The sequence below is a fragment of the Salmo salar genome, chromosome 09 (genome assembly GCF_965601325.2).
Source record: "Salmo salar chromosome 09, fSalSal1, whole genome shotgun sequence".
Classification (NCBI taxonomy): Eukaryota; Metazoa; Chordata; class Actinopteri; order Salmoniformes; family Salmonidae; genus Salmo; species Salmo salar.
In genome coordinates, this window is record NC_138299.1 from 22,785,852 (window position 1) to 22,808,752 (window position 22,901).

The following is a 22,901-nucleotide window of genomic DNA, read 5'->3' on the forward strand; positions in this document are numbered from 1 at the left end:
TCACTCCAGTGTTTAATTGCTAAATTGTAATTATTTCGCCACTATGGCCTATTTATTGCCTTACCTCCCTTATCTTACCTAATTTGCACACACTGTATATATACTTTTTTTCTGTTGTGTTATTGACTGTATGTTTTGTTTATTCCATGTGTAACTCTGTGTTGTTGTTTGTGTCGCACTGCTTTGCTTTATCTTGGCCAGGTCGCAGTTGTAAATGAGAACTTGTTCTCAACTAGCCTACCTGGTTAAATAAAGGTTACATTTTTTTTTTTTTTTTTAATAATAGGTAATCAATTTGGGAACCAGGCGTGTCCATATCTGGTTTTAACGTCTACTCTATGGTCCATATAGCCTCCCATGTCAAAATCTGTGCACCTATATGAATATCTGCCATCAGATGGCAGTGTTGCACAAAATTGACCCTGTAAACAAATGAATGAGAAGAGTGATCAAATCAAGCAGCTGATTTAAATAACCTTATAGACAAATCATCAGCTGTATTTACATGGACTTATAGTAATTTTGTAGTGGTGCCAGGGTATGATATCGTTTACAATTAGGATTTGTGTAATGGCATTATTCATCTCACGGATTAAATGACCACTTGAAAAGACGTTCACTGTTCTAAACCATAACAAAAGCCAAGGAGAAAAGAACCTATGTATTTATTTAACAGAAATACAAAATGTATCACCTTTTGTGATAGCTTATAGGTGTCTATATGATATAATATACAGTAAGTTTAAAAATAAGAACCATATTTGGAAGTAATAGCAGACCAACTACAATGTAAACAGTCCATACATAGGCTATGTGCATATATGACGCCTGCGCCAACAAAAATAAAACGTTTCAACCGGTCTGCCATCAGGACATACTGTAATACAGAGAAAAAAATATATTCAAAAACCCTACTAGTTCATAACCAGTACACATAATTAAAAACAAACATAGGACAAGTTCTGACTGTGCCTAGGGGCCTGAGAGATCTGTCACCTTGCCCAGGAGTGGTAGTATTTCTCACCAAGCTGCATTTAGCCATGTATTTATTTATTTACAGTGATAGTGGCTGAGGCTATGGGGACCTGAATGGAAACAATAACAAAACATCAAAATAAATGTGTTTAACTGCCAGCACAAAGTCCAGTCACATTGGGTCATGTTTGTGTTTAAAGGCTCTCTGGCTCCAGGCAGGTGTGCTTAGCTGGTTTGCCTCTAAGCCAAGAACCCAGAGATACCGAAGTGCTGCTAGTTGGCCGGAGTGGGGCTTCACTGTAAACTGTAACAACACCCTGCTCTTCAGCTCTGAGTCCTGAGACATCACTTGCCCTCCAGTTGCTCCAGCAGGGGGTTGGCTTCACTCTCAGGGGTCTTGACGCTGTCCGTCCTGACTATGCACGTTGGGCGGTGGCGATTCAACATGATGATCAGCTGCTGCCGCTCATGCTTCAGCTCCTCAATCTGAGCTTTGAGTTCAGAGTTCATCACCTCTAGTCTCTCCGATTCCTGAGACAGAGGGGGCAGGAAGATCATTACTTATTCCTAGAAAACTGGAGAATTATTTCACATTTCATTAAAAAAAAAAAAATCACCCTTTGTAGATAGTCTGTCCTCTCCTTTTTTTTGTTTCTACAGCGTGCTGCTGCTACTTTGTTTTTCTCTCTCCTTCGTTTCCTCCTGTCTTCTTCCTCATCTCTCTACATTAAAGGGAAATGCAAACATATTTTAAAACCGAACAGGGTGGAAAATGGACCCCGCAATTATGGTTCAACTGCAGGAAACAATCTAAAAGCGGGTTACTTGTTTTAATGATAATTCTGTCCAACAGGTGATGCTATTGGTCAACATTAAAGGCCCAGTGCAATCAAAAACATGATATTCTGTGACACACACCCAAACATTGTAGAAAAATAGTAAAGACATCAAAACTATGAAATAACACATATGGAATCATGTAGTAACCAAACAAGTTTTAAACAAATCAAAATAGATTTGAGATTCTTCAAAGTATCCACCCTTTGCCTTGACGACAGCTTTGGACACCCTTGGCAACAAAGCCTCCTTCACTCACGCTGCCAAACTTACCCTAGTAAAACTGACTATCCTGCCGATCTTCGACTTCGGCGATGTCATCTACAAAATAGCTTCCAATAATCTACTGAGCAAATTGGATGCAGTCTATCACAGTGCCATCCGTTTTGTTACCAAAGCGCCTTATACCACCCACCACTGCGACCTGTATGTTCTAGTCGGCTGGCCCTCACTACATATTCGTGGCCAGACCCACTGGCTCCAGGTCATCTATAAGTCTATGCTAGGTAAAGCTCCGCCTTATCTCAGCTCACTGGTCACGATAACACCCACCCGTAGCACGCACTCCAGCAGGTATATCACACTGGTCAATCCCAAAGCCAACACCTCATTTGGCCGCCTTTCCTTCCAGTTCTCTGCTGCCAGTGACTGGAACGAATTGCAAAAATCGCTGAAGCTGGAGACTTTTATTTCCCTCACCAACTTTAAACATCAGCTATCTGAGCAGCTAACCGGTCGCTGCAGCTGTACATAGTCCATCTGTAAATAGCCCACCCAATCTACCTACCTCATCCCCATACTGTTTTAATTTACTTTTCTGCTCTTTTGCACACCAGTATCTCTACTTGCACATCATCATCTGCTCATTTATCACTCCAGTGTTAATCTGCGAAATTGTAATTCTTCGCTACTTTGGCCTATTTATTGCCTACCTCCTCATGCCTTTTGCACACACTGTATATAGACTTTCTTTTTTTTCTACTGTGTCATTGACTTGTTTATTCCATGTGTAACTCTGTGTTGTCTGTGTCACACTGCTTTGCTTTATCTTGGCCAGGCCGCAGTTGTAAATGAGAACTTCTTCTCAACTAGCCTACCTGGTTAAATAAAGGTGATATAGATATATAGATAGATATAGATAGATATATATTTTTTTTTTAAATAAAAATTCTCTCAACCAGCTTCCTGAGGAATGCTTTTCCAACAGTCTTGAAGGAGTTCCCACATATGCGGAGCACTTGTTGGCTGCTTTTCCTTCACTTTGCGGTCCAACTCATCCCAAACCATCTCAATTTGGTTGAGGTCGGGTGATTGTGGAGGCCAGGTCATCTGATGCAGCACTCCATCACTCTCCTTCTTGGTCAAATAGCCCTTACACAGCCTGGAGATGTGTCGGGTCATTGTCCTGTTGAAAAACAAATGATAGTGGGACTAAGTGCAAACCAGATGGGCTGGCGTATCGCTGCAGAATGCTGTGGTAGCCATGCTGGTTAAGTGTGCCTTGAATTCTAAATAAATCACTGACAGCGTCACCAGCAAAACACCCCCACACCTCCTCCTCCACGCTTCACGGTGGGAACCACACATACTCTGCGTCTCACAAAGACACGGCAGTTGTAACCAAAAATCTCAAATTTGGACTGATCAGACCAAAGGACAGATTTCCATGGTCTAATGTGCATTGCTCCTGTTTCTTGGCGCAAGCAAGCCTCTTATTATTGATGTCCTTTAGTAGGGGTTTCTTTGTAGCAATTCAACCATGAAGGTCTGATTCATGCAGTCTCCTCTGAACAGTTCATGTTGAGATGTTTCTGTTACTTGAACTCTGTGAAGCATTTATTTGGGCTGCAATCTGAGGTGCAGTTAACTGCCGAATTCTGAGTCTGGTAACCAATGAACTTATCCTCTGCAGCAGAAGTAACTCTGGATCTTCCTTTCATGTGGTGGTCCTCATGAGAGCCAGTTTCATCATAGCGCTTGATGGTTTTTGCGACTGAACTAGACGAAATTTTGAAAGTTCTTGAAATTTTCCGGATTGACTGACCTTCATGTCTTAAAGTAATGATGGACTGTCGTTTTTTCTTTGCTTATTTGAGCTGTTCTTGCCATAATATGGACTTGGTATTTTACCAAATAGGGCTAACACCCCTACCTTGACACAACACAACTGATTGGCTCAAACGCATTAAGGTAAGATATTCCACAAATTCACTTGAATTTGAAATGCATTCCAAGTGACTACCTTGTGAAGCTGGTTGAGAGAAGGTCAAGAGTGTGCAAAGCTGTCATCAAGGCAAAGGGTGGCTACTTTGAAGAATCTCAAATATATTTTGATATGTTGAAAACTTGTTTGGTTAGTACATGATTCCATATGTGTCATTTCATAGTTTTGATGTCTTCACTATTATTCTACAATGTAGAAAATAATAATAATAAAGAAAAACCCTGGAATGAGTAGGTGTGTCCAAACATTTGACTGGTACTGTATGCATGCATGCATGTCAGCGGAGGCTCCTCAGAGGAGGAAGGGGAGGACCATCCTCCTCAGTGAACTTCATAAAAATAAATTTAAAAGATTTAGACAAAACTATAGTTAATAGATTCACATTTCACCAAATAATTGATTAAAACACACTGTTTTGCGATGAAGGTCTACAGTAGCCTCAGCAGCATTCTGTAGGGTAGCACCGTGGTGTAGCCGGAGGACAGCTAGCTTCCCTCCTTCTCTTGGTATATTGACTTCAATACAAAACCTGGGAGGCTCTTGGTTCTCACCCCCTTCCATAGATTTAAACCGTAATTATGACAGCTTCCGGAGGACGTCCTCCAACCTATCAGAGCTCTTGCAGCATGAACTCATGTTGTCCACCCAATCAAAGGATCAGATAATTAATCTAGTACTGAAAGCATAAGCTACAGCTAGCTAGCACTGCAGTGCATAAAATGGGGTGAGTAATTGACTCAGAGAGAGAAAGACAATAGTTTAACAGGTTAACAAATGAATATTTTCAAAAATGAAAGAGAAGAAAGAGGAGAGTGTCATTTTTCACTTTCAGGTTCACTTAGCTAGCAAATGCAGCTGGCTAGTTTAGCCTACTCAATCACCAGGCTCAAACAGAGGGATACTATGTTAGCTAACGTTAGCTGGCTATGACTATCCAACAACATTGGAACTCGTCCATGTCAAGGTAAGCTTTTGGTTTTATTAATTTATTGGCACCAGAGCCCGTCGGTGTAACTGCCTACTGACTAAACATTAATGTTACTGCATGATTGTAGGAGTTTTTTTTAGCCTGGTCACATACAGCTGATGTGTTGTGCATTGAAGTCCACAAAGGAAGGGAAAAAGGTGAGAGGAGAAGCGTGCATAGAGGCGAGAAGGAATACAACATGGTGTTTACCCATGATCAGGGGTGTATTCACTCTGCCAATTCTGTTGAAAAACGTTTCTTAAAACGGAAGCAAACGAAACGGAGATAAAAATACCTGAATTTGTCCAATAGAATTTGTCCTCTTGTTTGGAACTGTTGGACTAATGATTACACCCTAGATAAGCTAGATGTAGGCAAGAGTGTGCAAGGCGGTATTGAATGTCACTATCCATGTGTCACTGTCACCTCAAATTTCTCTCAACCTGTATGCACCTACATTGTAAACTTTCATTCATATGCTAAGTTTTAGCAAACTCATGATGGCTATAGGGAACATTTGACTATCATGTAGTAGCCTGAACTGGGTGAACGGAATATGAATGACAGTCATCCAATATTCTGTAACAGAAATAAGACCATGCTCATGAAACATTTATTTTGTCCTCCATCATAAACAGCACTAACCACCACTGGTATGTATTTCCACACTACGATGTTGGAATAATATTGTGAAATTCTGAAAATGCAATTTAAGCATAAGAGCTGTTCGAAAATACATTTCAGCCTGCTTTGGTGGGTTGGAGTTTTTACCTGCTTGGTAGTGATGGGACGGTTGATAGCACTACTGATTCGACACAACATATCGATGCTTGTATCAAAGTAACAATACCACGTGATGATGACATTGGAAGCGTTGGTGGTCACACTAGCATCTGACAGGTGTCGTAACAGAGAGCCCATCACTGCTGGCAGCTTTTTGTTTTTATCTAGACATTTCACCTTCTTAGCAGGTGGAAAGCTACTGTAGCTCAGGGCGTAGCACCATAAGGTAGAATAATCTATTCTGAAATTGTAGCACACCATTGAATCTTGAGTGCCAATTTAGAATTGTCTTTCTCAGTGATTGTAAATTAAACAGCTCTTGTAGTTGTTATTGGTGTTATTATCAAATTATGTATCCAAAGTTTTTTTTTATTTGGAAAAAGTTAGTTGAAAAAGTTTAATTCAAACCCAAAGCAATGTTGACAAGCAGTTACCACGTAATAAATTATGTACAAAGCTTAGTTTGATCCCTCCCTCAGTGGATCCCGCTGTGGCTTCCAAAACATTGAGCTCTGCTGGGCACCATTTACAGGGTTAATATAAACATTCTTCTCCAGTTCTCCCATGACAGGTGGTTCTGCCTGTACAGCAGCAGCAACTGAGTCTATGGTCTTGAGGCACAGGAACGAATCCCTGTTTGGATGTTCTTTTTTTTCTTCTATTTTCTTTGAAACACTGGTTACATTGTATTTCTAACTTTTAAATCATGAGTTTTGATAAGCATAGGCTGTTCCGATTTTTATTTAACATCCTAAATCATACAAAAGACTGTGGCTCCATTGTAAAAAAAAAATATATATATATTACATACCCGTTCAATAGTTTGGGGATACTTAGAAATGTCCTTGTTTTTGAAAGAAAAGCAAATTTTTCATCCATTAAAATAACATCAAATTGATCAGAAATACAGTTTAGACAGTGTTGATTACAGTGTCGATTACAGGCTCAAAATGGCCTACCCCTTCACAGCACAGCACAAACTGTCTCTAACCAGAATAGAAAGAAGAGTGGGAGGCCCCGGTGCACAACTGAGAAAGAGGACAAGTACATTAGTGTCTAGTTTGAGAAACAGACGCCTCACAAGTCCTCAACTGGCAGCTTCATTAAATAGTACCTGCAAAACACCAGTCTCAACGTCAACAGTGAAGAGGCGACTCCGGGATGCTGGTGTTTCGATAAAATTATTTTAAAAATAATTACTGTTTTCGGTTTCAATTATTTGGGTTGAATGCTGTAACACAGAATAAAACAATTAATAAAAGTTCCATGATTGCCCATTACTGTTTATCACATACTAACTATAATTTATTGACTTTAATCAAATATTTCAGTTGTGTATTTTATTTGATTACTATTATTTCATTTTAAGCAAGTCATCATCTCATCTCTGTAGAGCTGCTGCCTGTGCTGTCTGACAAAAATCACTATTTTGTAGTTCTTCAAAGTAAATAATGCATACTTTTATGACTGCTGAATACCAACTATCAATCACTTTGATCATGCATTTTCAGGTAAAGATACCTCGAGAAGCATCAGCTGCTCTCTATATCTCCTCACGATTGCAAATTCTTGTCTCTTCCATAGCAGTCATAAATGATACACAGACCAAGTAGATGCGTTATGGATTATGGTCATTGTAGTTAATTACCACAGTTTAATGCACTAAACTATGTAGAATATTGGCCTGTTGGAAACTACAACTCCTTACTACATCGTACAGTTCAAACTGGATTGGATTTATTTCTAGAGCAATGTGCACATTGAGTTCAAAGAAGAAGAAAAAAAAGAACTAAATGGAATTCAAATAATTGAACCGAAGTCAGTCAATAAGTTGTTTAAAACCCGAAAAATAACCGACATTTTGGTTAAAGCACTAACCATGGATGCACAGTAAAAAATTAAATAAATAAATAAACAGGGCAAAAAGGGTACTGTAAGTAGGATGTGAACCCAACATTCTAACTAAATGTTGTTTACCAACGCTCACGCCTAGCCATTGCCCCAAGACATTTTATAGAGGCAATGGGAAAACAGTTTTATATAAACAACACCCATGCTGATATGTATTCCTGACCAGTAGATGTCTCTAATGTGCACTGTGTTAAAAGTTCAGAGTAATTAACTGTTTTTCGGCACAATTTAGTGAAAGCCCCAATGGCATTGGTTACCCATCACTACTGCTTGGTGTATTCACCAGGCAGTAAATTAGTTAATAGACCAATAAGAAAAATAGTTCCAAACCTCTACGCAAATATCAGATAGTTTTCCGTTTTCCCCGCCCCAATCAGACCACTCACAGACAGTCCTTGCAAAATTCTTGCTTGATAAGTTGCTCTTTGCTAAAAGAGGCTATTTGTTTCTTTTTGACCATTTTAATTGAAAACAATCACAGTATGGTACATAATTGTTATGTAGAAATGATTTGATATTGTGATAAAAGGCTGCATTGGACCTTTAGATTTTATTTCAAACTCAAACTTCTGTGATGGTTAGAAAAGTTAGGGGGGAAAAAAACTGACAGTCTTAAACAGTAAAATTACCTGAAAGATATCTGAATTTCAAATTCTCACAACATCTTCAAGAACCAAAGCAAAACTTTCATTCTCACCTCTGTTTTGATGGTTAGGGGCCTCTTCCCTAGCTTGCCCAGGAAGTGCAGTGGAGAGAGCATGGCCCCCAGTTCCCGGAGGTTGGCGTATTTGAGCTGGTCAGTCAGTGTAGTGTAGGGGATCCCTGCCAGGGGACCCAGGCTGGGCAATGAGCCGGCTGTCATCCGAGGATCTGGGATTGGTCCCGGCATCATATAAGACCCAGCCGTGACCACAGCTGATAGGAACAGGGACAAAAAGGCAGGAAAATAAATTAAGAAAATCAAAAGACATGGATTGAGATGTACAATTCACCACCTTGTCCCCATGTTCTGAATATTTCGCAACATTTTGCAGCTGTACCAGAGTAAAAGATCTGAATACATTTTACCCAAAATATTCACATTTCAAACCTGCTTCTAGTTTTGGTATAGTAGACAGATAATTGGTTTACTTTCATTTCAGTCTGCTAAAGGGCTTAAAGGAGTCATTTCCACGGGTGCACCTGGTCTCCCTGGCAGCCTTCTCTAATGAAATGTTGGCCTGTTGCAGAGCAGGAGGCCGAGGCTGTCTCCCATTAGGCCATTTTATTATTTCATCTCTTTTTTCTGGAATGTATGTATACTCCCATTTACAGAGGTCTTGGCAAGGATCTATGTGGGTTTTTTGTTTTTTTATTCCCAAGGAGGCCAAGAGAGGCACACAACCCTGCACAAAAGTAGACTCAGACACGTTCCACTTTATCCCAAGGAGAGCTACAGACTGCCATTGCCAACAAACACCCATTTCCCATGTTTTCCTCCATATGAGCCTTTTCTCCATGTCAGGGAAGTGGAATGTGGCTGGAGGATCTCAGGACAATGTGGCCAACCCTGGTCCTCTGATAAAGGCCCTTCCTCTATCCCTTCTCCTCCTATTTTGTCTGACTAAACTGACACTATCCAAGAGCTATGGTGTCATACTTGTTCATCAGCGTCTTGCTTGTAAATCTGTTTTGTTTATAACTGTAGTGATATACAGTGCATTCGGAAAGTATTCAGACCTCTTCACTTTTTCCACATTTTGTTACATTACAGCCTTAATCTAAAATGGATTAAATACATTTTAAAAAATCAGTAATCAACACACAATACCCTATAATACCAAAGCGAAAACAGATTTTTTGAAATTTCTGCAAATGTATAACAAAAAAACAGAAATACCTTATTTACATAAGTATTGAGACCCTTTGCTATGAGACTTGAAATTGAGCTCAGGTGCATCCTGTTTCCATTGATCGTCCTTGAGATGTTTACAACTTGATTGGAGTCCACCTGTGGTAAATTCAATTGACTGGACATGATTTGGAAAGGCACACGCCTGTCTAGATAAGGTCCCAGAGTTGACAGAGCAAAAACCAAGCCATGAGGTCAAAGGAATTGTCCGTAGAGCTCCAAGACATGATTGTGTCGAGGCACAGATCTGGAGAAGGGTTCCAACAAATTTCAGCAGCATTGAAGGACCAAGAACACAGTGGCCTCCATCATTCTTAAATGGAAGAAGTTTGGAACTCCCAAGACTCTTCCTAGAACTGGCTGCCCGGCCAAACTGAGCAATCAGGGGAGAAAGGCCTTGGTCAGGGAGGTGACCAAGAACCCAATGATCACTCTGACAGAGCTCCAGAGTTCCTCTGTGGAGATGGGAGAACCTTCCAGAAGGACAACCATCTCTGCAGCACTTCACCAATCAGGTCTTTATGGTAGAGTGGCCAGACGGAAGCCACTCCTCAGTAAAGGGCACATGACAGTCTGCTTGGAGTTTGCCAAAAGGCACCTAACAGAGACTCTCAGACCATTCGAAACAAGATTCTCTGGTCTGATGAAACCATGATTGAACTATTTGGCCTGAATGCCAAGTGTCACATCTGGAGGAAACCTGGCAACATCCCTAAGGTGAAGCATGGTGGTGGCAGCATCCTGCTGTGGGGATGTTTTCAGCAGCATGGACTGGGAGACTAGTCAGGATCAAGGGAAAGATGAACGGAGCAAAGTACAGAGAGATCCTTGATGAAAACCTACTCCAGAGTGCTCAGGACCTCAAACTGGGGCAAAGGTTCACCTTCCAACAGGACAATGACCCTAAGCACACAGCCAAGACAACGCAGGAGTGGCTTCGGGACAAGTCTCTGAATGTCCTTGAGTGACCCAGACAGAGCCAGGACTGGAGACCTGAATCTCCCCATCCAATATGACATAGCTTGAGGATCTGCAGCGAAGAATGGGAGAAACTCCCCAAATACAGCTGTGCCAAGCTTGTAGCGTCATACCAAAGAAGACTTGAGGCTGTAATCGCTGCCAAAGGTGCTTCAACAAAGTACTGAGTAAAGGGTCTGAATACTTATATCACATATCTCTTTTTTTTCAATACATTTGCAAATGTCTAAAAACCTGTTTTTGATTTGATATTATGGGGTAATTGTGTGTAGGGGGAAAAGGGGAAAAAACGACTTAATCAGTTTTAGAATAAGGCTGAAACGTAACAAAATTTGGAAAGAGTCTAGGAGTCTGAATACTTTCCGAATGCACTAAGTTTTGCAAGGACATCTGCCTTAAGTAGCAAGTAATTAATTTGGTAGGATGACAGATAGGGTATAGTATATAAACTCAGCAAAAGAAGAAACATCCTCTCACTGTCAACTGCGTTTATTTTCAGCAAACTTAACATCTGTAAATATTTGTATGAACATAACAAGATTCAACAACTGAGACAAACTGAACAAGTTCCACAGACATGTGACTAACAGAAATGGAATAATGTGTCCCTGAACAAAGGGGAGGGTCAAAATCAAAAGTAAGTCAATATATGGTGTGGCCACCAGCTGCATTAAGTACTGCAATGCATCTCCTCCTCAGGGACTGCACCAGATTTGCCAGTTCTTGTTGTGAGATGCTACCCCACTCTTCCAACAAGGCACCTGCAAGTTCCCAGACATTTTTGGGGGGAATGGTCCTAGCCCTCACCCTCCGATCCAACAGGTCCCAGACGTGCTCAATGGGATTGAGATCCGGGCTCGTCGCTGGCCATGGCAGAACACTGACATTCCTGTCTTGCAGGAAATCACGCACAGATCGAGCAGTATAGCTGGTGGTATTGTCATGCTGGAGGGTCATGTCAGGATGAGCCTGCAGGAAGGGTCCCACATGAGGGAGGAGGATGTCTTCCCTGTAACACACAGCGTTGAGATTGCCTGCAATGACAACAAGCTCAGTCCAATGATGCTGTGACACACCACCCCAGACCATGACGGACCCTCCACCTCCAAATCGATCCCGCTCCAAATTACAGGTCTCGGTGTAACGCTCATTCCTTCGACGATAAATGCGAATCCTACCATCACCCCTGGTGAGACAAAACCGCAACTAGTCAGTGAAGAGCACTTTTTGCCAGTCCTGTCTGGTCCAGCAACGGTGGGTTTGTGCCCATTGGCGACGTTGTTGCCGGTGATGTCTGCTGAGGACCTGCCTTACAACAGGCCTACAAGCCCTCAGTCCAGCCTCTCTCAGCCTATTGTGGACAGTCTGAGCACTGATGGAGGGATTGTGCATTCCTGGTGTAACTCGGGCAGTTGTTGCTGCCATCCTGTACCTGTCCCACAGGTGTGATGTTCGGATGTACCGATCCTGTGAAGGTGCTGTTACACGTGGTCTACCACTGCGAGGACGATCAGCTGTCCGTCCTGTCTCCATATAGCGCTGTCTTTGGCGTCTCACAGTACGGACATTGCAATTTTTTGCCCTGGCCACATCTGCAGTCCTCATGCCTCCTTGCAGCATGCCTAAGGCACGTTCATGCAGATGAGCAGGGACCCTAGGCATCTTTCTTTTGGTGTTTTTCAGAGTCAGTAGAAAGGCCTCTTTAGTGTCCTAAGTTTTCATAACTGTGACCTTAATTGCCTACTGTCTGTACGCTGTTAGTGTCTTAATGATGTGGTGGTGTGGGGACTGTGCTTTGGCAAAGTGGGTGGGGTTATATCCTGCCTGTTTGGCCCTGTCCGGGGGTATCATCGGATGGGGCCACAGTGTCTCCTGACCCCTCCTGTCTCAGCCTCCAGTATTTATGATGCAGTCGTTTATGTGTCGGGGGGCTAGGGTAAGTCTTATATCTGGAGTATTTCTCCTGTCTTTTCCGGTGTCCTGTGTGAATTTAAGTATGCTCTCTTTAATTCTCTTTCTTTCTCTCGGAGGACCTGAGCCCTAGGACCATGCCTCAGGACTACCTGGCATGATGACTCCTTGTAGTCCCCAGTCCACCTGGCCGTGCTGCTGCTTCAGTTTCAACTGTTCTGCCTGCGGCTATGGAACCCTGACCTGTTCACTGTGATTACTATTATTTGACCATGCTGGTCATTTATGAACATTTGAACATCTTGGCCATGTTCTATTATAATCTCCACCCGGCACAGCCAGAAGAGGACTGGCCACCCCTCATAGCCTGGTTCCTCTCTAGGTTTCTTCCTAGGTTTTTCTAGGCCTTTCTAGGGAGTTTTTCCTAGCCACCGTGCTTCTACACCTGATCTGCTTGCTGTTTGGGGTTTTAGGCTGGGTTTCTGTAAAGCACTTTGATATATCAGCTGATGTAAGAAGGGCTATATAAATTTGATTTGATTTAACGACCGTTCCACAGGTGCATGTTCATTAATTGTTTATGGTTCATTGAACAAGCATGGGAAACAGTGTTTAAACCCTTTACAATGAAGATCTGTGAAGTTATTTGGATTTTTACGAATTATCTTTGAAAGACAGGGTCCTGAAAAAGGGCCGTTTCTTTTTTTGCTGAGTTTAGGTTACACTGTAGCTCACTTAACAGTGTCTCAATATAGTTTGTTTCAGAAAAAGCATTTTAAATTAACTGCTTGACTCTACAAAATTTTGCCTCACTCATTTGTAAGCTTGCATCAGCCATTCATTATTTTGCTACTATTCAATGCCAAGGTTGCCATGAAAATCAACCTGCTCTAAAATCAAAGAGAATGTGCGTAGAGAGAGGTAGCCAAGAACAACAGCTAGATACCACAACTCTCCCAAGGATATCAGAGCCTGTTGCATGCTGCAGACAAGACCACTGTCTGATTTCACATTTCCCACCACATTATGGACTGAAATGGACTTACAGGCACAGGAGCAAATACTCACAACACCAACTAAATAACACCCCTGGGGTACAACCTGGGTAAAGAATCATATTAGCGTTTACCTTTGTTCTGAATGTACAGTATCCTTCCAAAATATCTAAAAATATAAATCGCTTGAGCTCAGCAGGATATGCAACGATTCAAGTAATGGCTGAGTGAATGATGAGGAAAAACAAACAGAAACAGTGTTTTCTTTGTTTGGGAAGTTAGCATGCCATAAGATGCCATTTCCATCGCTATTTACACAGCCGTAACACATCTGGACAACAGGAACACCTATGTGAGAATACTGTTCATTGACTACAGTACAGCATTCAACACTATTGTTCCCTCCAAGCTCAACACCAAACTCTGGGTCTGGACACCACCCTCTGCAACTGGACGCTGGACTTCCTGAACAGAGCACAGGCTGTGAGGATTGGCAACACCTCCTCCACACTGACTCTTAAAGGGCCCCCTTGGGATGTTTCCTCAGTCCTCTGCTGTACTTCCTGTTCACCCACGACTGCATGGCTTTGCATGACACCAACTCCATCAAGTTTGCTGATGACACCACAATTATAGGCCTGATAACTAACAACAAGTCAGCCTATAGGGAGGAGGTAAGTGAACTTGCAACCTCTCCCTCAACATCAGCAAAACAAAGGAGTTGATTGTTGACTTCAGGAAGCAGAGGAGGGAACATGACCTGACTCAAATCAACGGGACTGCAGTAGAGAGTCAGCAGTTTTAATTTCCTCCGCGTCCACATCAGAGGACATGACATTGACCAACACCACCACCACTCTTGTCAAGAGGGTGCAACAGCGGCTCGACTTCCTAAGGCAGCTGAAGAAATTCGCATGCCACCCTGGTCCTCACCATATACTTCTGCTGCACCATCGAGAGCGCCCTGACCGGTTGCAACGCGTCCTGGTACGAAAATGGCTCCATCCACGACCGCAAGGCCCTCCAGCTTGTGATGAAGATGGCCCAGTACATCACTGGGACCGTGTTCCCACCCATCAAAGGAAATCTACTCAGAACGGTGCCTGAGGAAGGCCCGCAGCATCATTAACGAACCCACACACCCCAGCCAAGAGCTGTTCACTCCCTTACCATCAGGCAGTCGGTATCAGAGCTTGAGGTCTGATAGAAACTGTCTCTGAGCCTGTTGGTATCTACAAGCCATCAGACTGCTGAACACTAACCACCTGACTCTCTACCAATTTAACACACACACACACACACACACACACACACACACACAGCTAAATGCTGCACAACTTAAACACTTGCCTCCCAACCCCCCCTTCCCCAAAACGTGTAAATATTGAACTAAACATTGTGCCTTCCTGTATTATACTTATGCTAAAATGTTTATTCTGTTGTACTGAGCCGTTTACTTTATGTTTGTATTTTTATATTTTATTATTGATTATTCTTGTTGTGAAGGAACCTGCAAGTAAGCATTTTGTTGGATGGTGAATACCATGTGTATCCCGTACATACGGCTAATAAAACTTCTAATTAGTAAAAGAGTGTTATGAGGTTATTGGCTTACTTTGCTTGGCTCCCATTAATTGCAACCCAACATTGTACGACTAAACGGCATAGGCCCAGGCTGTATAGACATTGAAGGAAACCTTCAGTACTTTCTATTATTTGGGTAGGATCAGAGGTCAGTGTAGGACATCCTGTATCAATGTATCCTGGGTTTGAGTTGGTGGATTACTGTAATCCAGTAATCCACCAACTCAAACCCATACTGGATTGGCAACACCTCCTATATATATATATATCACACACAGTACCAGTCAAATGTTTGGACACACCTACTCATTCCAGGGTTTTTCTTTATTTTTACTATTTTCTACATTGTAGAATAATAGTGAAGACATCAACACTATTAAATAACACATATGGAATCATGTAGTAACCAAAAGTGTTAAATCAAAATACATGTTATATTTTAGATTCTTCAAAGTACCCACCCTTTGCCTTGATAGCTTTGCACACTCTTGGCATTCTCTCAACCAGCTTCACCTGGAATGCATTTCAAATAACAACTGTGCCTTTAAAAGTTAATTTGTGGAATTTCTTTCCTTAATGCGTTTGAGACAATCAGTTGTGTTGTGACAAGGTAGGGGTGGTATACAGAAGATAACCCTATTTGGTAAAAAAGTCCATATTACGGCAAGAACAGCTCAAATAAGCAAGGAGAAATGATAGTCCATCATTACTTCAAGACATGGTCAGTCAATTTGGAAAATGTCAAGTGCAGTCGCAAAAAACATCAAGTGCTATGATGAAACTGGCTCTCATGAGGACCACCACAGGAAAAGAACGGCTCAGCGTTACCTCTGCTGCAGAGGATAAGTTCATTAGAGTTACCAGCCTTAGATTGCAGCCCAAATAAAGTTCAAGTAACAGACACATCTCAACATCAACTGTTCAGAGGAGACTGTGTGAATCAGGCCTTTATGGTCGAATTGCTGCAAGAAACCACTACTAAATGACACCAATAAGAAGAAGAGACTTGCTTGGGCCAAGAAAAACGAGCAATGGACATTAGACCGGTAGAAATCTGTCCTTTGGTCTGATTTTTGGTTCCAACCATCGTGTCTTTGTTAGAGTAGGTGAACGGATGATCTCCACATGTGTGGTTCCCACCGTGAAGCATGGAGGAGGTGGAGTGATGGTGTGCGGGTGCTTTGCTGGTGACACTGTCTGTGATTTATTTTGAATTCAAGGCAAACTTAACCAGCATAACTACCACAGCATTCAGCAGCAATACGCCATCCCATCTGGTTAGCGCTTAGTAGGACTATCATTTGTTTTTCAACAGGACAATGACCCATCACACCTCCAGGCTGTGTAAGGACTATTTGACCAAGAAGGAGAGTGATGGAGTTCTGCATCAGATGACCTGGCCTCCACAATCACCCAACCTCAACCCAATTGAGATGGTTTGGGATGAGTTGGACCGCAGAGTGAAGGTAAAGCAGCCAACAAGTGCTCAGCATATGTGGGAACTCCTTCCAGTCCGTTGGAAAAGCATTCCTCATGAAGCTGGTTGAGAGAATGCTCAGAGTGTGCAAAGCTATCATTAAGGCAAAGGGTGGCTACTTTGAAGAATCTAAAATATATTTTGATTTGTTTAAAACTTTTTTGGTTACTACATGATTCCATGTGTTATTTCATAGTTATGCCTTCACTATTATTCTACAACGGTGAAAATAGTACAAATAAAGAAAAACCCTGGAATGAGTAAGTGTGTCCAAACTTTTGCCTGGATAGATGGAGAGAGAGAGAGCTAACAGAATAGATATTGGTATGTCTTAGCAAAACCTGTCTTAGCCTGCGTCACCTTATGTGCAGAACGTGATTCAATTTTTGTTGTGTGGTGCACATTTTGATTGTACCGGACTGAAACCAATTTTTAAATCAAGAAAATACAAGCAAATGTCCATCATTTTGTCTCAGCATATAATTTGTTTCAGTTCTAAAGTTCCTCAAAAGAAAAGTATCAAGCCCAAAAACCTGGAAGTAATATGTGGAACTCCTCTGGTATTGTTAAAACTAGTACTGTTATGATGTTAGTTGCAATGCTACATGATGACAATGACCTTTGTGGCAGCTTTAGTAGCCTATGCAGTAGTCACATACTTCAACAACCAGGTCTCCGTAATGTTTTTTTTATGCAACTGTAATGTGTGTCTATAAACAAAGCCATAAGAATGTGCAGACAATTTTAATTAACAATCATACAAATATCTCCATAGCACAGTTTATGTGCCGGCTAACTGCAGTTACACAGTTATTGCAGATATCTAAGAAAATGATCTAATAGATTTATTGTTGCCCTTGTATTAGAGACAAATACATTTTGGTCATTTATTTTAATGCCCTGACTAAGTTGCTCTGGATAAGTGCATCTGCCAAATGAACAAAATGTATATCTTAATGTAATGCCGTGTGGTCCTGTAAAGCGCAGTTACATTGCATTCACAAAGAAACATGTTTTCTCCCTCCCGGTGAAAGTAAGGAATGAATGGTGAACAATAAGGCAGGGTTTATGCGCAATCTAAATGTCTCATGTCAATCTGGTCCAAAGTGGTTCCTCACGTCTAGCTTTGATAGACGCCTTTGGAGGTTTTCAATTGAGGACTGTGTACCTGCAACCTCACCATTCATGCCAACAATCTGTCCCAATAAAGGCAGATTGGAAAATGTAATGAAATACAAATATGTATTATATGAATAAGAACGATACAAATGTGTTCATTACTCAATGATTTGGATATGCAACAGTGAAAGTTTCAAAACTAAAACAGGAAGTGTAAAAATAAAGAAACCTTTAGCAGAGCGCTGAATTAGTTGCGAAATGAACATTATTACCAGAAGCCTATTTTATTTGACAGAAAAATAGATCCAGCGTCCACTGTAAGTAGTAGGCTACCTACTAAATTGATACATTGTCAGAATTCCATCACGTTTTTGTAAAACTCCTGAAAGCCCGTGTTTACACAGCAACAAGAAAAGTAAACATCGGTTAATAATGATACACTTGAGTCATGACTCATTTCAAAGCAGAAGTTATTATTCAGTACGGCATGCATGTTATGTAACGGCCTTTTGCACTTTTGCAGTGATGAAACGTTAAATCAATTATAAATGTTCGTTCAGGAAAAATTAAGTTGCAGAGAACCACTTTATTGGGATGAATAAACGTGTAGGTCTGCAAGCGTGCATACTAAACAGAAGAACACCATTGAGTGTAAAGTTATGTCTCATGAAGAACGTTTTATAATCTCCATAAATGCTTAAATTAGGCTATTGCTGCCCAATCCAAAGTGAACGAAAGAACGGGATTGATTACACAATTGCACGACTGTGCACAATTGTCCACTGAAAAACTCATGAATTGCACACATTCGCAACTCAAGTGTGGCGCCCCAGTATAATAAATGTTTCTCGACTACGAAAATGTATTACCTGACTTTGATCCCGAGTGCAACAGTTGTCCTTTCTTCTTGTCAGCTGAAGGTCGAGAGTATATTTTAAAAAGTGGAAACCGTTGCATCAGCCCGTTTAAATAGTGATCCCTATCTGGGAGGATTTGGGAATGCGGAAATGAGTTATGCCAACTAGACGTAAACTGGGATGTAAAAAGCACAGCTCAAAGTGGGAGCAAGAAGTGGGGAAGTCCTATCCGCCCCTCCCCTAGAAAGTAGAAAACAAACCCCTCCACTGACCCAGTGCAGAGCAGGACAGATCCTGTCCTCTGCCCACGCACCTCAATTGGGATTTCGTGTGTAATTTACACCTGCCATTAATGCCTATAAACGCCATTTTTGTTTGAATAATTCACAATATCAATACTCTCACCTTCTTTTCCAGAGACAGAAACACAGAGAGAGAGAGAGAGAGAGAGAGAGAGAGAGAGAGATCTTTTCTACAATAATTAAGAGAAACTACAAACAAGGGGAGCATCCAGATCAAATTCATTGCGGGTTGTTTCTAGATATTCAGGTGATCATAGAATGTATTGTTTTCTATAATTATGTAATGCATTAATTGTGAAACTTGATGGAGCAACACTAGCTGGTATGTGTGATGTTTAACAATCAAAAAAGCACCCAACATCACTTTTAATGAATATTTAATGTGAATATTTATCAATAAGCAATCAATGCTCATTAACTTTTTTTATTTGACAAACAAGTCCAAATCTGAGGTAAAAAAATAAATCATCATAAATTACATCTTGATAGATATAGCACTGGATGTTTTCATGGAAAACTCTAAACATTGTAACAATGAGGTCAAATCACAGTGGGTGACATTGAGGTATCTATGTAAGTACTGAACATGGATGTTTACTTTAACACAACATTCATTGCTATTGATATACTATTCCCGTTGAAGCACAAAACCATACAGTCAATTCCACAATACAGTTTACCAGATCAAACATATATGAACATTATTTGGAATTCCTCGGCATGCGTTAAAACCAGAACATACTTCATCCCCATCTGCAAAATGTATAGCCATGCTTTTAGCTACATCAATTGTATCTGGAAGAAGTTTATACTTGCTTAGTCAAGTAACACATTTCATTGATGTAATCCTCAAACTGAAGTGCTGACACCACAGCAAGTCTCTGATATCTTATTACAATTGGGGATACCAACTGCAGTGATCCACCAATCAACTCCCTCTGCTTACATTATAAGGCCAACAAGGTTGGAGACTTGAGGATATCAACAGATTCAGCCTTGCCCACTCCACTTTTGCGACCATCAAACCCCTCTCCAAGGGAGTCGAGCTCAGGACAGGAGAATGTGAAAATGGTCAGGTAGCTGCTACAGGTGGGGGTCGAGGTCACAACAGGAGTGCTCAGAGGCTCTAGGTCGTTAGATACAGATTTGTACAGGGTTTCCCAGTCCGTAACCCCAAGGGAACCGCTCAGGTCAATGTCTGGTACAGAGCGGGCAGTCTCTGTAGGGACTTTCTCCTCCATGCTGGGCAGCAGGTTGTCCAGGAGCCCCTCCTTCATATCCAAAGAGGGCTCAAGGTCGCAGATGTTTACTTCAGCACTGGCACAGAGTAGGATGTTGGAGTTCCCAGAGATGGCTGTGGACGGGTCACTGGGAATGTCCATGTCCTGGAGCGAGGGGGCTTCCTGGGCACTGTCATCATGGAGCTTACTCCCCTCTGGGCTGGGGGGCAGCTCGGGAGACCCACTGGGCTCCAAGAAGATGGAGTCCAGGTCTTCTGCAATTTGGCACACAGGGTTATGAGTAGCGAGGACAATTTCTAGCCTCTCTTTCTCTTTGAGGAGATTGGCTATCTCAATCTGCAGAGCTGCTTTGTCTTCCTCCAGCTGATCAGTCTCCTTTGAAAAAAACAAAAATGAGGAACACAGGAAATGTAAACAATCATAACACAGATTACTGTTTCAAATTATGGTACTGTGATTAGCATGATGTCCAAGGGTTAACTTACAGCTTGCAGTGTATCAGTGAGTTCCCTCCGTCTGTTGCGACACTTGGCTGCAGCCATTTTATTCTTCTCTCTCCTCACCCTCTTCTTCTCTTCTTCCTCTGGAGAGAGCTGTGAGATTCAGAGAAAAACACTTGCACCTTGAATAATCTGTCCATTTAATCTCCTAATCTCAGCCTTCCATTGCCAGTTCCTCCTTTCTAGAGTAGCAAAAGCATCTTTCTCTGCAATGCGTCTAAAAATAGACCGTTGTTGCAGACTCACTGTGACCTGAATATAAATGGACTGCCTGAGCTCGGCACACAGCCAAATACACTGCTTGTGGGGAGCATGCAATGCTGCTGCACTGTTGGATATTAAGATTGATTTAGATGTTCACACAAGTGAATGTGTTTCATTTAATTTGCAATCTGAAAAGCGCTAACCAACCTGTTCGATTTTTCCCTTTCTGCCAGTGTTTTTTCCCCTGCTCCCGCCCACTTTGGGTGTTGCCTGGTGAGAGCTCTGCACTTCATTGGCTTGCTTGCTACCCAGAGATGGGGAGACAGATGTTATAATAGTCGGCTGGACCATCCACTGCAAATCTGGGGTAGTGGAAATTGCAGTCACTGTTGGAACAAATGAAGTGGCTGGTATATCCATGTCTGGGCAGAGCTCCTGCAAAGTTATATATTATCACAGTTATTAATAATAATAATTATCACAGTTATTAATAATTTACCACTAATGATTTTTATCACAATTTACTTAATTATTTTACTGCACAACAAGTCAGTCATTCTAAACACATGTTATTCTAATGACAGAGACATAAGGAAATTACCCCATTTGTATTGGGGATGTCTGTGACTTTATGCTGTATTGTCATGGCATGTATGAACTATGTATGGGTTTCCTTAAAATATTTCTAGCCATCTAAAAATAGTCTCCCCGAACCAATATTTGACTTTATCATTGCTACTGACGTCAACACTGACGCAGAGATGCTGTGAAGTCTCCGGAATGGATTTATTTTCTCAATGAACCGCTGCATGGACACGCTACATATTTGGTCTGAGGACTTGACAATGATAATACACACAATTTTCATCCACAGGCGTGTTATTGCATTTTCAATATTTCAGTCTTGGATTTTGGAATAGGAAATAGGTATTCATAACATAAATATGAATAATATGGTAAAATCATGTACCCCACTTACCCACCCATATGCTGACAATCTCGATAAATAAATCAATGATTTCCGATTATTGATTTCACACCCATTTATGTTAATAGAGTATTGATTAACGATGATAAATGATGAAAGTCAACCACATTTTAATTAATAGTCGTTGACATCGTTGCGTGTGAATATTATTATCATTGCATCACAGACATCACCACTTGATTCCTTCATACCTGTGCACTGCTCTCTGACGGCGAAGCTGAGGATCTGGAGAAAGAGTCATCTTGCGTCTTCTGATAGTACGTCAGGGTGTCCCCGACAGGAGATTCTGTGCTGCAGCGAGACATTGAATCGAAGTCAGAGTTAAGAAACATGTCTTAAAATATCATCAGCGAATAGAATCATTAGCCTGCTCGTCAAATATTGTTTTGTTTTTCTTCAGTTGCTTCTATTCCAGGTTTATACCTGGTAACTGATAGACTCGTGTGCAAGCCCCTCCTTTTATAGTCTGCCAGACTTTTATGAATGAACGGAGGCTATACCATCTCTATGGAGGGGAGCCACAGGACAAAGAAACACACATTTAGCATATTTTTTAACATCTGCCAAATGCTCAATGTCATATGACTGAGTTGCTAAAATTTGTAATTTCCCCCCAGTTAAATATAATGTAATTTTTCCAAATGCATTTATACAACAAATACCAGAGAGAAGTGTGCAGCGTGTAGCATGCCCATTCATAAATTCAGGCACACGGACTCTATTGATTTTTGTGAAAATAACAGCACATTTTAATGGCCATATAATGCAGTTGTCTCTATCTGAATGAATTGGTTTACAGCGCACTATATGACATTGGAAATATACACAATGCTTACTGCTTAGAATTATTGTAAATGTTATATACGTTTTATCAGGCAGTAGGATAATTATAGGCCACTACAACTTAAGTTATCTACACACCAGAACTGATACATCTGGTTGTGTTAGTTATAAAGCATTTTTTAAATTATTTTAATTACATAATAGAATGACAGTATAATATTAGCCTACGCCATTAATATAACGACAGTTATTATACGCCAATCTCGCAAAGGATGCATTCTATATAAGGACACTGATGTCCAGGAAATCACATTTTTTCTTCAAATTATTTTTTTAAACAAAAACCCTACGGCTCGATCTACCAGTAACCATTG

At 41.2% G+C, this 22,901-nt stretch overlaps 2 protein-coding genes across 2 annotated transcripts; both read right to left on the reverse strand.

The window, feature by feature from the left end:
* Positions 1–648: 648 nt before the first annotated feature.
* On the reverse strand, positions 649–18,688 carry jdp2a (Jun dimerization protein 2a). The gene is made up of 4 exons (XM_014210874.3): positions 18,522–18,688; positions 8,395–8,612; positions 1,593–1,697; positions 649–1,506 (listed from the first exon to the last, which is right to left on the reverse strand). The coding sequence occupies exons 1-4, from the start codon at positions 18,607–18,609 to the stop codon at positions 1,321–1,323; spliced, it is 597 nt and encodes a 198-aa protein (XP_014066349.1). The 5' UTR covers positions 18,610–18,688; the 3' UTR covers positions 649–1,320.
* Positions 18,689–19,171: 483 nt separating this feature from the next.
* fosaa (Fos proto-oncogene, AP-1 transcription factor subunit a) lies at positions 19,172–22,161 on the reverse strand. The gene is made up of 4 exons (XM_014210963.1): positions 21,936–22,161; positions 20,964–21,191; positions 20,538–20,645; positions 19,172–20,427 (listed from the first exon to the last, which is right to left on the reverse strand). Exons 1-4 carry the CDS (start codon positions 22,074–22,076, stop codon positions 19,759–19,761), a joined length of 1,146 nt encoding a protein of 381 aa, XP_014066438.1. The 5' UTR covers positions 22,077–22,161; the 3' UTR covers positions 19,172–19,758.
* Positions 22,162–22,901: the final 740 nt, after the last annotated feature.

Bases quoted from the DNA above. Each gene is read 5' to 3' on its own strand.
- fosaa (XM_014210963.1), bottom strand. From the start codon at position 22,076: ATGTTTCTTAACTCTGACTTCGATTCAATGTCTCGCTGCAGCACAGAA. The intron at 21,192-21,935 runs GTATGAAGGAAT...ATAACTTTGCAG, and splicing joins CGTCAGAGAGCAGTGCACAG to GAGCTCTGCCCAGACATGGA. The intron at 20,646-20,963 runs GTTGGTTAGCGC...TGAATCTCACAG, and splicing joins GAAAGGGAAAAATCGAACAG to CTCTCTCCAGAGGAAGAAGA.
- jdp2a (XM_014210874.3), bottom strand. From the start codon at position 18,609: ATGCAACGGTTTCCACTTTTTAAAATATACTCTCGACCTTCAGCTGAC. The intron at 8,613-18,521 runs GTAATACATTTT...TGTTCCTATCAG, and splicing joins GCACTCGGGATCAAAGTCAG to CTGTGGTCACGGCTGGGTCT. The intron at 1,507-1,592 runs GTGATTTTTTTT...CCTCTGTCTCAG, and splicing joins GGACAGACTATCTACAAAGG to GAATCGGAGAGACTAGAGGT.